Source organism: Simochromis diagramma, unplaced genomic scaffold, assembly GCF_900408965.1.
Source record: "Simochromis diagramma unplaced genomic scaffold, fSimDia1.1 OVJJ01000216.1, whole genome shotgun sequence".
Lineage (NCBI taxonomy): Eukaryota > Metazoa > Chordata > Actinopteri > Cichliformes > Cichlidae > Simochromis > Simochromis diagramma.
This window is the reverse complement of record NW_024386883.1, coordinates 2226733-2244767: the sequence shown is the minus strand read 5'-3', so window position 1 is coordinate 2244767 and position 18035 is coordinate 2226733. Positions and strand designations below refer to the sequence as shown.

Here is an 18035-nt window from a genome sequence, read left to right as displayed (position 1 = left end):
ACCCTGTAGGCAAAAATCTACAAGGTCAAAATAGGTTTTTGCACCAAATCTCTGTAGTGCCCATATGATAACTGCATAATGTTTCTTCCACACAGGCACTGATAAAAAGTAACTAATTAGATCTGCTCAAGCATGGTATTTAACTTCAGTTTGGGGTATCAAATAATTGTGAAGACTTGCTCTTCAGAGTAAGGTTTTACATTAAAAAATCAAGTTGTAATTGAGAAAAGCAATATAAACATAATTTTAAAAAATTAAAGCAGTAAGAACCAATCTTTGAATAAAATATTTAGTTCCACTTGAGAGATTTCCCCTGAAAACATCTAGCTTAATTTAAGTTATTTTTTTAGCTTTTACCCAAAATAAAAGACTAGACGTAAGTCTAATATTTTTAAAAGCTTTGCTTGTTATTCACCATTAAAAAGTCTCTTTCATTTATATTTTGCATGGTGGCCGTCCATAGTAGTGTGGTAACTACTGCAGAAAACAAAATTGTTAGGACTAAACACATGTGGAGTAGTAAAACAGCAAAATGCAGAAACATGAAGCTGGTGGCTCTCAAAGTGTGACAGGGAGACACACTAGCCCGGATAGATCCGAAAACGGCGTTTTTGCCTGAAAACGCTCCACACTGAAACAGCCGAAAACGTTACGTTCCAGTACTGCGCATGCGTGAAACGCAAGAAGATGCCACTTATTTACTTTCCAGCTCTTTGAAACGTTGCAGCAAAAATGTTGAGGAAAAGCACCGATTTTTTTAAATGGACTAACAATGAGGCAGAGTTGTTGCTGTGAGTAACACAAAAGTACAAAGTTGCAAAAGCGAGTGAGAATTAAAGAATATGAAGAAAAGCTATCTGAAGCATGTACAGACTGATATTAATCTTTATTAGGGCTGTCAACATTGAGCGCAAACAAAACAACTGCTGTATAATGCCCTCCGCTATCTTTGTTTAATTGGTCACATGACTGCATCATGTGACCAATGACTAACATGCTTCATCGTTTTAGAAAGTCTGCATTTTTTGATGTCCACACTGCAATACGAAGGCATTGTTTTCAAACGTATGCGTTTTCTAGAGCGTTTTGAAAACGCTGTGTTTTCCATGAGCGAAAACGCCGTCTCAGTGCGGACAGGAGACCAAAACCGAGAGAAAACGAATTAGTGTGGACGTAGCCTACAAGGGGTAGTAGTGATTTTTTTAAAGGGAAAATAAACAGCACTTTGGTGATGCTATTGCACTGACTTCAATTCAACTTGGATCCATTTGCACATGCTTGGAGTGTGAACTTTTTTTTTGTCTTGGCAGACAAAACTTGAGAAACAGTGATGTATCAGAGCATCAGTGCAATTATCTAATAATGTTACATTTAATAATTCACTGGGTAATCAGATAGTTTAGAACATTTCGGTAAATCTCAGTGTCCCTTGCAGGTTGATTTTGTTACTTTCTGGTACGGATGCTTTTCTATGACATATAAAATGCTCTGTTTTGAATAAGTGTGTCTGATATGTTTTCCTATAGTTCTCTTAAAGTTATTGAATATCCTTTATCTGTAACTATGCAAACATATATTTCATTTCAAAGGGTTAATTGTTGGGTTGAAGATCTCACATCAGTGAAAAATCACTCACAATGTGCAATGCAACCTTCCACACTGCACTTTTTTGCCTTACACTCAGAATTAAGGACTCAGGGGAACTTTCCATTTCAGTGGAAGAATTCAAAATCAGTCTTCTAATGTCAAACTCTACACATGAATAATTCTGTGCAGTGAAGCTGAAACATTCGAGAGGAACAACATTAATCAAACCACATTTCTGACTGCAGGCCTTAAAGTAAAGAATCTAACGATTTTTTCTTTCTTCATTACTGTTCACAGGGTGATGTACAGTAGTGAACTTGCAGGCTGCATCACTGGGGTGGTGGAATCACAGGCAATGTGTCACCTTTGCGCACCTTTGATCTGCCAGCTTTTCGGGTAATTCTTGTTTACAGTGCTGACAGGTATCTGACTGTGTTTGTGTGCAGAATGAGTCTTGGAAAAAAAATACAACAACAGCACACAATAGTGGATATGAGAGAGAAGCTAATGGGATAATCTCAATAGACTTTTTATATTTTTTTGCTGGACATATTATCATATTAATAAGAAAGGACAATTTTTGCTTACTGCTGTAAGATTTTGGGTTCATGCCTGAGTTATAGATTATTATTAATACATGTTACTTAATATAGGAAGATAAGTGTTGTATGTGGGCATAGGATTACCTTTAAAAGCATGCGCTGATTTACCTAATTAATAACCACATTAACATAACTGCTTATCTTTTATATATTATAAGCACAGCGCTGGGATATTAAGCAGTTTGACAGCCTCCCGGGGCAGAACAGTGGCTCAGCTGCGATTACTGTCACCACACAGTGAGAGGGTCCTGAGTTTGAATCCAAATGGAGCTGCACTGCATGCGGCGTTAAATTCCCATCGTTCCTGCTCTTTCCTCACAGATTGCTGCTCTTTCTACCCTTAAATGCCTCGTGTTTTTCGCAGACAGTCTGAAAACATATGTTTTCTCCATATCATGATATACTTTTGTTTTCCTTGTAGCCACTGGCTTCCATTTTCCATTTTTAAGAGACTATATGGAGGCAGGATTTACTAGACAAGCTTTAGCAAAACGTTGTTAGCTTCACACTTTCAGTTGAGGGCTGCAGGTAGTTGGGGAAAAAGTCAGAAACAACTACGCTAGCGTCACACTGATGGCATAACTAAAAATCAAATGATTGACGTATTTAATCTATAGTGAACACGAGGGCAGACATTGACAGGCCATTAACAGGCTCATTCCATGAAGCACAGTAGCAAACACTCAGTCATAAATAATGTTTAAACGGCTTAATTCCCTTTGGCTACTTCAGCATTGTGGTACTGGAATAAAAATTTGACCAAATAATCTTTTGGTGTTAGCAGCAGCATGACCAGTAGCTGTAAAAGGTAAGAAGTGGTGTGGTTTAGAACCGTAATGTTGACAGTCCTTGAAAACCTCAATGTAATATTTGTTATTACATTATAAAAGATTAATTTATCTCAGCAGTGAGTTTTGAACTCTCCGTGGCTTTTCTTCTGCAGACAGCAGTGTTCAAAAAGAACTTTTAAACTAGACAACAGAACATGTATCTGGTCTTCTAGACTGCTGTGTTTGACGTATGCATGCATACTAAAGGATATTGATTTATTGATAAACTATCCCCAAGTGTAGAGTAGTACAGCTTAAAAGAAAAAAAACAATACAATAGCAGGATAAATATTATAATCGAGGACGCTCAGCTGCTTTTCTCAGATTCGTTTTTCTTTTTCTTTTTTCAAATCATAGATCGCCTAAAATGAATTAATAAAATAAAAAAAGAAACCTAATTGTATTTGCACTATGCTGCACTCCTGGCTGCAGCTGTCTCACAGCCACTTCCCTACAATAATGCCCGAGGCTCTAAAAATAACAACAGCAACGCTGTGTATGAAATGTTTACCCGTGATGGTTTCTAGTAAATGGGTTAAAATGTGAGAAACCACTCAGAACTTGAGAGCGCCCACTGGTCATAAATAACAAAACGTAGAAGATATTTTTACCTCAGGGGGATTAATAAAGTATAACTTAACTTTGGGGACACTTGGCTGAGTTTGGACATAAACAACAAAGGCCCAGAGCCCTTGTGCTGCACTTTTTTGTAATTAAAGTTTCCATTGCTGCCTAAAAATCATTTCACTGTAGCTTGTTCATGTCACAGCGGCTTCATTTTGTATGTAGACACCCCCAGACCCTGTAATCACCTCTGTCAGTCAGGAGTGAAATGTAAAAATGAGAGTCCTGGCTCAATTTGTCCAGAGTCAATATATAAGCTGGGGGGAAATTAAAGTGACTTATTAGCCTGAACATTTGACTTTCAATTAGAGCTAATTAAGCTACAAATAGTATTTATACAGTCATCAAATAAAAAGCTTTACATATCCTTAGCAGGTCTAAAAATAAAGTAAATATAGCCTGAGATGAAAAAAACATGGCATATTACATCCTGTCATTATTCATTTAACAATATTTTTTTCATTTTTAGCCATTCTGTTGTAGATTTGCTGCTGTGCTTGGGATCATCGTCTTGTTTCCTCACAATGTTTTGGCAAATCCTTTAGCTGTAAGACAGACAACCTACTTTGATATACAAAGGACTTTGTGGTCAACTTAATGACTCCGATGTGTCCAGGTCCTGTGGTTGCAAAACAAACCCAAATCATTAACCCTCTACCACCGTGCTTGACAGTTGGTATGAGGCGTTTGTGCTTATTTGCTGTGTTTGTGTTTTTATCAAATGTAGCACTGTATTATGGCCACACATCTCCACTTTGGTCTTGCATGTCCAAAGAGTCATTATGCTAGAGGTCTTGCGGTTAGTTGCAACTTTGCAAACATAAGCTTTTTTTTCTTTCTAGGGTGAAGAGGCTTTCAACACTTCCAAACAAACTGCAGTTGTTCAGTCTTTCTTTAATTGTACTGTCATGAACTTTAGCATTTAACATGCTAACTGAGGCCCTGTTAGGATCTAAGATGCAACCCTTGGTTTCTTTCCAGTTCCTGTGAGGATTGCACAATCTGGCCATAGGGTGAATTTTCTCACTGTACAATAATGAACTTTAAATGATTGGGAAATATCCTCATAACCCATACAAGATTAATGGGCGGCAACAATTGCTTCTTTCCTTATTGGCGTTGTGTTACCACACACGTTAATGCTCCCGAAAACTGCCAAAACTTGCTTTTATAGAGGTGCTCACACTAGCTGATGATCAGTCAAGTGCATTTTATTAGCATCACCTGGCTGCTACTTAGCCTCTTAATTCCTGTGGAAGCAGCAAGGGAATACTTGATTTTCACACAATGCATCTGCATTTTGGCTTAGGTTTTGTTAAATAAATAATAACATGATTTTGTAGTTCTTATGAGGTTGTAGTTCCCTAATTTGAAGACTTGTTAACGACCAGATTATTTTTTGATGGTTTCACAATAAGTAAAACCTTAGAGCTTTCTCATAATAACTGGATACTTTAACACTCTTTTTTATTTTTATTTTTTCCAACTAATTGATTTAATGTTCACTTACATTATAAATGACCAAAAAGCCCTTTCACAGCGGTCGTTCCTCGGTCATTCAAAAGCACTTTTTTCAATTTCCAACATGACTTTTATTTTGATTTTTTTTAACAAACTGGAACACTTTATGCTATGTCACAAAATTACACAGTTAATACACACTAAGGTCAGCATTATTCAGCATGTCTGGTATGTTTTTACAAGCATTGAAACAGTACTGTACATAGCCTCACCACATCCATGATATAACATACAAACTGTCTGGGGAATAGTTACAGTTTCTTTAATATCTCAGTTTTATGCATGGAAAGTAAGCTGATGTAAACGTTTACTTTACATAGTTTACAAATATAAACAAACCTGCGGACACACATGTAAACTCACATTAAGTCGTTAAGGCCAGAGTGCACGGGATGCAATTACTGACACTTGTCATTGGATGCTTAAGAGCTCGCTGCGGCTGATTCTGCAGCGTAAACGCTGTGATGGGTGATGTTTCTCTGTCATTAGCGGCACGCCTCCTCCACGGTCTGCTTCATAAATGTGAATGCCTGCTGGTTGTCAAATCAGACTATTACTTCACTTCTTCTGTCCAGTTATGTTCTCTTGGCACCAGCTAAGCATGAAGTCATACTTCAAAACTTTGCTCTCAACAAGTAAGTGGTCAAAAAACTTGCATGATGTCATTTCGCCCTACAGTCAGTAATAGTCACTGCAGGTGCACTAGCCTTACAACATCCATTCAAAGTCCAACTTTAACTTCCCCAAACTTTGAAATAGGATAGACTGGCACTCAGGGAAACAGGGCTTATATGCTTCCAGCGTCTCCTTTACGCCTTCACACTGTCGAGACATATCCAAAGTTCAGTCTTCATATTAATAAACAACTCCAGCAGATGTTGGTGACGCAGTCTCGAGTCACCCATCAATGCAATTACTCCAGTACATATTATTTTCTTAAAAACATGAATTCATAATTACAATGAATTGGTGCTATAGCGGTTTATGACTAGTGAGAAACCATGGAGCGATTTTCTTTGCAGAGCTACTTCTTGGAAACCCATCATCAAATCAGAGAAGTTTACCCCTCTTAAAAAGCTTCACTATCCTTCTCTTTACCTACACCCCTGCAGCTGCATAATTTCACAAGAAAATGAGCCATAAGAGGAAAAATCATTAACATCAGCAAAAGATATTTCAGGCAGAGAGAATGGCTCAATGTGCTGCTCAATGATCAGAGCAGCCAGCAGGCTTTACAGCCTCCTGTGTCCGTCTCTATCGCTGCATCTCGCTCTCGCAGCATCTACAGTGCATGATGGTGAAGGCGCACTAAAAACACATCTCCTAAGGATAAAAGAAGTGAGAGGGTATGACAGCAGTAAATTGGCTTTTTCCTCCCCTGAGCCCTACTCTAGACTTCCCCTGCATGCTGAGCAATTTGAATTGTGCTGTAATTGCTTATGTTGCTTTTCTCTCCTCGTCATTTCTACAAAAGAATTTGATCTCATTACTTTTGCCTGTGGTTGAATTCGCAGCCACTCACTGCGGTAGGAATAATACTAAGTGGCGTGTTAACAAAAGAAAGGGAGCAGAGTGACTCGGTGCGCCAAACGCAAAGAACTGTATGAGACGCGACAACGCGTTGGTTTTACATTTCATCAGTTTTTTAAATGAAGCCATTGCCAAAAGTGTTTCGTTTTTAGTGGTACAAAGCAGATTAAGTGTGGTGCGGTTCCCTATTAGCTCGTTGTGAAGTGGATTATCTTACTCTACCACAGTACGAAGGAGGGAGAGGAAGAGCCGAAGGGGCAGCAGAGAAACGGATGCGACATGGGTCATGAAAAAGAAATCAAAAGCCATGCTCATGCCTGGTTGCAGTGGAGTAGGCTGGTTATGGTTTTTGGGAGCAAGTAAAGTGAATGTGGCCTTGGGCAATGTGCTTCTTGGTAAAAGAGGGGTTTCAGTGTGAAGCAAGCTCTAGATGGAGCATTTGCCCAGAGAAAACCTCTCAATTCACCCATGCTCTCATGTATCTGCTCGTGCTGTTGCCTTCCTTTCATTTGAGACAACTTGAGCACAGACAACATGGATACAGCGGGGCTACAGATATCTTTTAACATCTGAGGAGGCTCAAGAGGAAAAAACAGATAGAAAAAAATGCTGGGATACAAAACTAGAAAAAAGGAAAGAAAAAGTGTTATGAGTATTTACATTTCTTCTTGATGACAGTCCTCTGAGGTCCATTCTGAGTGCTGAGATGGATTTGACAGCAGTAGCGAGTGTAAAATGTAAGTGGAGAATGAGATGGAGGCTTCAGTAGCTCCAACACTTCCAGTCTATGATGAGCGCAGGCAGCAGCAGTAATGGATACACGGGCACTGCTTGGTTAGCTGCTCCCCGCTGGCTCCCTCTAGCACCCGATTCTGTGTCAGAGTCCTTCTCGGAATACGGCGGAATGACGTTGAATTCTTCGCTCGCCTCTTCCTCCTGCTCCTCTTCTTCGCTGTCCTCCATCTGCGGGAAGCACAGGAAGAGCGATTCTTTCAATTAACATGTGTGCTGGAGCATGGAGGAGAGGTCAGGAAGAGAAAGTCTACATTAACCCAGAATCTAAAGCACATGTAAAAATATCCTAAAGGCAAAAAACCTGGAAGCTAAGACATGACTTTTAGGTTAACAAAAGACAGAAAGTACATTTTGTTTGTGCAACTTGAAACTATCTATCTATATGTATATATAGATGTGTGTTTTTGTTGTCAGTTCTCAATGCTATTTGTACACTATTTTAAATTTTTAAAAAAAAGGTCAACCCCCAGGACGGGACCTATAGGATGTCAGAGAAGTGAAACGGGGAGGGCAACAGGAGCTGAGAAGAGAGAACCATGGACGGGAATGAAAATTAGCAACTAGGAAGCCACGGTGAGGGAACGGCCACTGGTGAGCCACTGTCGCCCTGAGCATAGTGAGTGCTTAAGAGGTAGAACGAGGTCAAAAATGGAAGAAGCAACAAAAAATTCTGCAGTAAGCGACTTGATCATTGTAGCAATCACCTCAGAGCAATCACCTCCCCCAGAGTGGAGACCCATACCAAAGGACTAACAAGTGCTGCACTAGCTTCCAAAACAACTTCCTTTGCTGTAGCCGGGGAAACTTTTCTTCTTCTGTGGTTGCAAATACTGTTTTATGATTTGGAGTTTTTATATCTACTGAATTGCCTGACAGCTTTATTCTGCTCACCATTTGATTTGGTAAGATTTTATATTTTTATGTCCTGTATTTCCATATTTTTGCTATTACATCCATGAGCTTGAAGTAAATTTGAATGTTTTATCTTTTTTATCGTTAATGTTTTTGGGATGATCCATTTTTTTTATTGTGAATAAATGATTTTTATCTATTCTTTAAGCTACCACTCTCTTGTCTGCTCCACTCAGTATCAAAAGAAAAAAGGAGATGTGTGGTGCTGATCTGTGGATCCTTACTGAAACCTAATAATAGTTAGAGTACAACTGTTGACAGTTTTCAGTTTGCTGCAATAGAAAAATGGAACACACAACTGTACCAAGACCATCAGACCATAAAAGTAAACTTTAACTTCTACTTTTGCTAATAGGAAGTTGGGAAAATTGCAGTTGTAATATATTTGTCCTTCACATGACGTAAAATGTGCAAGTGTATGGTTCACTGTCTCTCTGTGTTCGCACTGGCCAAGGTAAGTCCTGCCTTTTCTACTATAGCAGGACAGGGCTGTCAGCATATATAAAGATTGGCAGGTATAGGCTGAATATAATTACTGGTTGGACCGCTGTTTTTATTCAAAAACCAAATTCTGTTTTCATCCATATTTTTCAAAGGTTTGTGCAAGTAAATCTTTCCATGTTTGTCATTGGCTGATTGGTCACATGCTGCTAACACTGCCTCTCATTGCTAAATTAGGAAACTGCAGATTGTCTCACTGAGTCAACAAACACCTTCGTGTGACTGCTTAGCCTGATTGTCGATGTTGGAGTTAAACCAGAGGAGGAAAAGATATTTGGGGTATGCAAAAGAACTGACCTTTGCCCTCTTTTGCCTTTGAGCCCCTCCCCACAGCGAGGGAGTCTACACACAGAGTCGAATCTGTAAAGATGATCATTGCTGATACATAGCATATAGCATGTATATAAGGTGCAGTACAACCTGTTAGGCTTTCTACTCAAATTCTATGACCTAAAGTACAAATAGGCAGTTAAACTACGATGAAGCACATAACCCAGCTGTCCTTGACAGATTAGTAACACTCCAAAAATTACAATTTAAATGTAAAAATGAGGATCATAAGAACCCAAGACTTCTAGTAAGCCTGGTCCATTATTAATATTAATGAAATTCTATAAAATCACATTTAGGAGTCCCACCAGTAATCTCCAATTTGTCGTGCAAAAGATTTAAAAAGTCAAAAGCATCACTTCTCTGAGGTAAATGTGCACATTTTGCCCAACACTTGGGATGAGGGATCTTGCTATTTAGGCTTCTCCAATGTCTTCTGTTTCCTCATGTAATCTGTTTTTGACTGTATTTGTATTTCAGGTCCCCGGGGAGCTATATCAGCTCTGCCCAGGCTTTTGTTTCATCATTTCATTGAAGATAGTTCTTTAAAAGTCTGGCTGTATGTTTGGGGTTGTTGCCTTATGCCGCAGGAAAATTTGGGACAAATGAGATGTCACACCATGGAACTATGTGATGGATAAGAATATAAAACGTGAAAGTGAAAATTTACACAGTCAGGACAAGTCAGCAGGCAGAAAACTCCCACATTAGCTCAGTATTAGTACATAAATGTATGCTGGGCTTTCTCTGGTCTATGCTTTTGATGTGAAGCAGCATACAGAAGCAGTGGTTTTCACTTTTTGACCATAGAGCAACATCTACTGATGACCTGGGTGTGATCTTTTTTCAGTAAAATATTAGGTTATTCACAAAATGTTGCTCTCAGTGGATTGTTTAAAGCTATTTGTACAAATAAGAAAGAAGCAGAGCTTAATATTAATAACCCAGATCACATTTTACACGACTTCTCCTTCGAGAGTTCACATTCAACAATCTCTCACTGCTGTATGACTTTCTGTGCTATATATTTTTCCTTTGAGAAAGCCCTGAGTTACAGCGAAGCCTCCATTCAAACACAGCCACAGAGGACTGTGAGGGCACACTGAATGGAAAGAGACTGAGTCCTCACCTCAGATCCTTACTTTAGTTTGGGTTTTACTTTTTGGTCTTGGCATTTCACTGCATTAAAAGTACGGAAGGAAACTTGTAGCACAGTCATCTATCCATTTTTTCATTCAGGTTTTCTCAAATCAGTGCATTGATAAAAGCATCAAAGGAGGTGTCGAGTGATGCTGCAGAGTTTCACTTTGGTGTATCCACGAGAATTCATAATCTGACCTTTTTCAGTGAAACTCCAGAAATGAACTGTGCATCTCGATGTCTTCTAAATCTACTAGCGGCGGAGTTTCTGTGCTACGAGGGTGGGTGGCTTGGGATAGGAGGAAAAGAAAATGAGGAATTAGAAGGATTAAACTAGTGAGAGAATGGAGACTATGAAGCAGATGGGTGTGCATACATGAATATTAAAAGTAAGGGCTGAGTCTACTGCTGCAAACACCTACGGCTAATCCTAGGCCACAATAAGAGGTGTGGATAGGAGAGAGAGGGAGGGAAGTAATCTGAGTTTATACAAGGAGCTCCGGAGCCCGGCAAACTGCGATAGTCCCACTTAGGTGTTATCACCTGATACACAGGCGACTGCCTCTTTAGCTGAACTGGTACCACCAGCATATGGCGCAGAGAGCACAGACAACTTACACTGTCGAATTCAGGAAGAGTGTTAATACTGACGTGGACCTTCTCCTGGTAGACGTGTGGGGAGGGCTGAGAAGTTGGCATGGGAGAGTTTTCCACAGGAGGAGGTGCGGAGATTCCCATGGAGCTGATGGCACTGCCTAAAAACAAAAGCAGCAGGGGAAATCTTCTTTAGCTTCACATCATTATTCATCCCTGAAGCATCACCCAAATAAATTTCTGTGACTTTTCTAAGCATAGTTAGAGCCATTAGCTCTGAAAACACTGTGCAAAACTGCATGAGATATGAGCCTCTCTTTTTTGCTTTTTGTTTTTGTGGCACGGTAGTGCACCGTTTAGCACATTCACCTCAAATCATGAAGGTTCTGTTTTCAAACCTGCTACTCTGAGACCTCTGCGTGTAAAGTTCTACCTGTGGCTACTTGAACTTTCTCTGCGTGCTTCAGCCTCTTCCATCAGCCATCGGATGGATTGCTGTGAAATTGGTACATATACCCACATATCCCTTGGCATGAGTTCTGATAACTGAAATTTCCTGACTTTTCATTTAATGCCACCTTTAAGTCAAAACCTTGTACAATATTTCTGTTGGCTCCCTACATAAAAAAATGGGATGAAAATAATCTAATTTCACATCTCTTCTACACATTCCAAATGTTATTTTAGCTAAATCCCACAGAGAACCTCCTGGCTGCCAAAGACAAGAAAATATCTGCTTTGGTGTGAACAATTATTCCAGAAATTAGCTGGGTCCATGCCACATGTTACCAAGCAGTTCTGATAAATGGTAAATGGCCTGTATTTGTATAGCGCTTTACACATCCAGTCATCCACCCATTCACACACACATTCACACACAGATAGTTGAAGGACAGTAAATAAAATACTAAAATATTCAAATTAATATTGCAACTGTTTGTATTTGTGGTGAAGTCATTAGTGGTTGTACAAATACTTGTACGTATATGTAAGTATATTCATGTGAAAGAGAAGGTTTTCACAGGACTGCATGGTATCCTGTGATCCAATAGCTTGTAGGGATAACTGTAGCAGTAGTAACTTAAAGTAATTGTTTTCTGTATGACTTTGTCAGTCTCTCTTTTTAAAAAAGCGGCTTTCTGCTGGTAACCCCCTCCAAACAAGCCACACTCGTTCAGGCTTTTTCTAATAGTACTGTCATGAACTTTAACATTTAGTATGAGCCCCGTAGAGTAAAAGATGTAGCTCTTTGATTTTGTGCAGTTTCTGTGAGCGCTGCACAGTCTGACCTTCGGGTGAATTTATTGGATGTCCACTCCTGGGAAGATAAACACACACCTGAATGCTCCACACCAGCAAACCACCAAAACCTTTTTTTAGAGGTGCTCACATGTGCTGATGAGGAATTAATCAAGATTAGCAACACCCAGGTGCTACTTATCCTGTTAATTCCTATGGAGAAAATGATAGTGTAGTTCGTTTTTCACAGTAATACATAGAGTGCTAAGAAAACTTTCTTTTTCACATGACTCCAGTTATTGCTTAAACACTTTTAAGTCATTTCTTATACTGCTTTTTGCACTAAAAATATTACCGGTGTAATGTTTTAAATTTATATTTATATAAACACGAATATTCCTTGCTGTGGGATATTCTAGCTTCAACCTGTCAGACATTGGCTACAGGGTGGGATATATATAAAATGCACATCCTTGAAACTAGTCATTGTAATATTTGGTATATGCTGCATTTGGTTTCTTTCTTTTGCGTGTTCACTCAGCTACTTTTATCTTAAGCCCAAATAATTGGATACAGGTGACCAATGACTGCTGTGTATACTAGACATGTATTGACTGATTCTTGGCTGGACAACACTTAATGTTTGATCATATTTTACTTAAGAGAACGTGTCTGGCCTCTAACAATTATTCTTGTTCTCTTATTAGAGTACAGTACATCAGTAAAATTGTTTCTACTGTATTGTACTGCAATTTTTTTTTTTTTTACTTTTTACAGTTTTCTTTATACTTACACAGCAGCAAAATGAGATAATACCCTTCCAGCCATTCTGATTTGGCAACAGTTCAACAAGAAGCCACATTATATTTATCAGATTTGGTGAAAGGATTTATTGACTCCACAAAGCTTGGAAATCAGATTCACATTTGGCAGCCAGCCACACACCAGGGATGATGTCTCTTGCCACTGATTTATTTATAAGAAAACATTATGGTTCAATGGTTTGCCATTTCAATCATCAATTATGACCCACCTAATTTGAATTCTGTGTTCATGCACATTTAAAATGCTCACTTAGATCAGCATGCCTACATTAGTTTAAATAATACTCTAAAAAGTAACATTTCCTCGGTCATTATGCTGACACAGGGTGATTTGTCAGATACAAGATACTTAGCGTAAAGATGAGCAGTGTGTTTAAATTTTGATTAATTAAGATACATCAGCTACTTGTGCTTCCACTTAAATTTGCAAGAACTCCTTCAAATAACACAAAATGTAGAAAAAAATACTATTAAAAATAAAATCAACATATATTACCAAATCCTCAAATGTGAATGTCAATAAGCGTACAGTAAATTATCAAAAAGGTACACTGTTTCTTCAAGTTGTGTTTTTACAGTATCCTTAGTTAAGTTTAAACTTCCTGAAACTGAAACTTTGAAACACACCTGACTCTCTGAATGTTCATGCACACTTTTATTTTCTCAGAATGACCAGGACATACTCATGCCACAGCTTTGTGTAGCCTATTCCTGTTGGCTGTGAAATGATAATGACACGATGCTTCCATAAGGAGTTGTAGTTGCATAAATACAAACAAAATATGGGCCATTGTAGCCCATTGCATGGTGGTTGCTAGGCAACATCATGACACTATAATATATAAATGTATAATTCAGTTTTTACAGATATATAAAAATGTTATTGTGAAATTAAAATGACAGGATGCTTGCATAAGGTGTGATAGGTGCATAAATGCTAAAAACAGGTCCTTTTAGACCTTTGCTAGCTGGTTACCAGGCAACCTCATGGTGTTACAATATATAATACATAACTGATGTTTTGTGGATATAAATGAGATGTCACTGCTGTGAAATTAAAACGACATAATGCTTGCATAAGGTGTTATAGGTGTATAAATGCTAAAAACAATATTTTCTTAGCATAGACAGCAATACCCTGTTGCTAGGCGGTTGTCTTGCAACCTCATGGTGTCACAATATATATTACATAACTGAATTTTTGTGGATATAAATGAGATGTTAAAGTTAAAATGACATGAAGCTTGCATAAGGTGTTATAGGTGCATAAATGCTAAAAACAGGTCATTTTGGGCAGTTGCTAGGTGGTTATTAGCATGGTGTCATAATATATAATAATTTAAGTTTTGTGGATTTGAATTAGTTATAGCTGTCATAAAGTGAAAATGATGCAATGATTTTATAAATTTTTATAAACACAGGTCATTTTAGCCCATTGCTAGCTGGTTGCTAGATAACATGATGACATCATAATTTCTGAGATAGATGAGATGAGAAGAACCTTAAGGTGGATGCTTAACTCCTGATCATGTAGGAGGAGTGGGCAGACAAAGACAGAGACACAGAGAAGGAGATTTTGTGTACTAGAGGAAAAACCCAGATCTTAAATTTTATTTGTCTTGAATTGTTTGGTTCTCACAAACTGTTGTGAGCACTGCTTTTGTTAGAACATTTCTGGTATCAATTTTTTTCCTTTGGATAAAAAACTGTAAAACTGTGCTGTGCTGCCTTCCCTTCCCAGCCTTATTACATCGTACTCACGCAGACAAATATTGTTGGTGAACATCTGCAGGATGCGCTGACAGCCCTGCCATTCATTCCCACTGCCTTCACATGTGCACCACTGGGACACCTCTGTACTGCTGTTGCTCACGTAGTTGGGAGTCATGATGGTTCCTGGTTATAGAAAGAAGACCAAAGTCATACTGCAGGCACAACTTTACAAACTTTTAAAATCATATTTCCTTCAGACTCAAGAATTTTATTTTCAGCACACACCTCTATGAAAGGTAAGACACAGACTACTAACGGTATTAGATGCCCTGCAGGTATGGTGTCACCAGGTTCCCAGCTCTAGATATTGATAATTTCAGGTACACAAAATTACATTTTGAGTGTGAGGAATGAGTGAAAATAATATTTCCCACATTATTTTGGTGAGCTGCTGGAAACACTGTTTTTGAATCTGCTGCCGTTGTTATAAGTGATGCTATAAAGAGTAGCAGCTAAGGACCATTTGTGAACCCCTGTAGATTTATTTTGCATAATGAAAATTACACATACCGAATATCGCTGCTAAACACCTATTGGAGGAAGTTCTGTTTGTCAGATTCTGTCTGTTTTTTTTTCTGAGCTATACACTCTTTCAGCCTCTTCCACCTCTTTAATTTGTTTTCCTCCGTCTCACCTATGAGTCCAGCATAAGCCTTCAGGCACATGGTTCTGCGTTCTCGCATACAGCCAGAGGCAGAGAGAGGGGAGGGCTGGCAGTTATGCTGGAAATCAGCAAAGCGGGATCTGAAACACACACACGCACACACACACACAAGAAGAGAAAACAGTTTTTCATGTGTCAGCACAGAGAAACAGAGTGTGCATTTTAAAAGTGTTTTGACAATTTCATTTCGGGATTCAGGGTTGTGCTGAATGGAAACAACAAAAGCAACACAAACAACGACATAGTATAGGAGCTCAAGCCACTAGAGAAAGGGATACATGAAAACTGCCTGGTACTTTAGTAAAGCTTCAAAAAAATGTAGCTTTCTAGCACTCTGACACCACCTTCTTTTCTGCAAAAATGCACACACTGATATTGTCAGTGCTGACAGATAATTTGAAAGGCGTGCAAACCATACATTTTGCAGGTAGATGATGTCTTTTAGGTTTGCAATCAACCCTTTCCACAATGGAGGTGCAGCCCATATGCCGTGTGCATTACTGAAACATAACCCGCTGCTCGTTTTCAGAATGCTGCATAGGTTAGCACGCTAGACAAAGAGACTGCTTGATGCTACCGCAATTAAAAGTAATGAAGCATTGTTGTGCTTCATTACTTTTGTATAAAAATCTGAGTGAGTCTATTGACTCACTGATTTAAAGCTGGAGTTCAATTTAAAACTTTTGCTGATGACAACTTCTTGAGTTCAAAATTCCCACGACTCTCTCTTATGCACTTTGTGCTGTTTGGCCTTGCAGTTGTTCTTTTACTTAATCTTCTTTTTCAGCTTTCATTCATTCATATAAAAAGTATCGCCGGGCTAATGAAGTTAATGTATTAAATGTGCACAGATACAGTCATTTGCAGCTGCATCATTCAAAGCTTTTATCAATAATCAACAGCAGATCTATAAGACTGTACATTAAATGATGTGAGGTGTGTTTTGGTGCTGTTTCCACACTCTGCAGTATAGTAACACATGTCAGCAGGAATGAAACAGGAGAACCTCTGTCGGCGTAACTTTGTGCTGAACATTGGGGGGGGTCAAGATCTCGGTCTAAATAAATAAATAAATCTGGGTAAATTCCCATATGATTAAACATGCAGCTATTTTGCTGGTAATAACTGAAATGAGTAAAGGAAATCAACAGCCTATTTATGCAAGATAATTCATAATTTTATTGGGGGGGTTATATTGGTTGGGTCTGATTATTGGGGGGGGGGGGGGGGGTCATTACTAGGGATGGGTATCGAAAACCGGTTCTTGTTGAGAACCGGTTCCCACAGTTTCAATTCCTTGGAATTGTTTGCCATTTTTGCAAACGATTCCCTTATCGATTCCAGTCGCCCCGAATGACGTCACCACGTTGCGGAGCGTCATTTACCTGGCAGGAAACACGGCGCGAAAGCGGCTCAAACGCTCAAAAGTTTGGTTATACTTTACGAGAACGGATGACAACAGGGCAACTTGCAGTACTTGAAAAGTAGATATTTCATTTAAGGGAGGAAACACTGCGAATATGCAAAAGCATTTGCTCACAAAACACGCGATGATCTTAAATGAATGTCGTGTTTTTAATAGAATAGAAATTTTTAATAGAAAATTTAGAATATTTATTTTATTATTTTACATTTACAATTTTTTTTCCTGGGGACCCTGTGACACCCCATTGAAGAGCCGTAGGCTGGATCTCTTAAGATCTCACTGCTGGGTTTGTAAGGCCATGTTACTCCTAAATTTCTATCTTGTTCAAAGAGAAGATATAAAACAAAGTTCTAAGCTAATCGAACTTAGTGTTCTCCTTTTTTAAAAAGAATCGATAAGAGAATCGATAAAGAATCGAATCGTTAAACAGAATCGAAAATGGAATCGGAATCGTGAAATACCCATCCCTAGTCATTACCCCCCCTAACCCCCCTGGAAATTACGCCCCTGAGAACCTCATATCTCTTTGTTCCTCATAATGCTGTATATTGAAAGTGTGAGTGTTGCGTCACCGTCTTACTTTCAAAGTCTCAAGTAGTTTACTCTATGGACACTTTGTTAGGTACACCTTGCTAGTATTCGGTAGTACCCCCCTTTTCGTCTTCACTGCTGCCTTAATCTTTCATGGCACAGATTCAACAAGGTGCTGGAAGCTTTCCTCAGAGATTTTGGTCCATATTGGCATGAAAGCGTCACACAGTTGCTGCAGATTTGTCAGCTGCGCATCCATGATTTGACTCTTCTGTTCCACCACGGATGGGTCATATAAATATAGTGATGTCATGTTCAAGAAACCAGTTTGAGAACTGAACCAGTTTGAACTGTTGATACAAGTCAGGATAGAATCATGCTTTTATTCTGTTACTGTCATGTGAATTTTGCAGCACTGAGACTCATCAGAGCATGCAACATTTTTTCTCTGAGCTGCTTCCGTGTGAATGGCTGATTAGATCCTCGCGTTTACAAGCAGGTGAACAAGTGGACCTAACAACGCATCTGGTGAGTGTTGTTATATCCATTTATGAACAATAAGTAGACAGTGCTTGAACAAAAACTACCCTCACAAATCATCCTGATGAGCAG

General features: G+C 38.8%; 1 protein-coding gene across 2 annotated transcripts in view; it reads right to left on the bottom strand.

The window, feature by feature from the left end:
- Window positions 1-3074: 3074 nt before the first annotated feature.
- The window catches only part of LOC120734255 (GDNF family receptor alpha-4-like), a 35675-nt gene continuing 20714 nt past the window's right edge, over window positions 3075-18035 (bottom strand). Inside the window, exons 5-8 of one of the 2 annotated variants that reach the window (XM_040032947.1) lie at window positions 15437-15546; window positions 14791-14925; window positions 11024-11127; window positions 3075-7657 (exon numbers count right to left, since the gene is read on the bottom strand). In XM_040032947.1, the coding sequence (XP_039888881.1) occupies window positions 7457-7657; window positions 11024-11127; window positions 14791-14925; window positions 15437-15546 (550 nt within the window). In that variant the 3' untranslated portion in view covers window positions 3075-7456. Of the gene's footprint in view, window positions 7658-10990; window positions 11128-14790; window positions 14926-15436; window positions 15547-18035 lie in introns of both variants that reach the window. The other variant, XM_040032946.1, reaches the window with a different exon arrangement.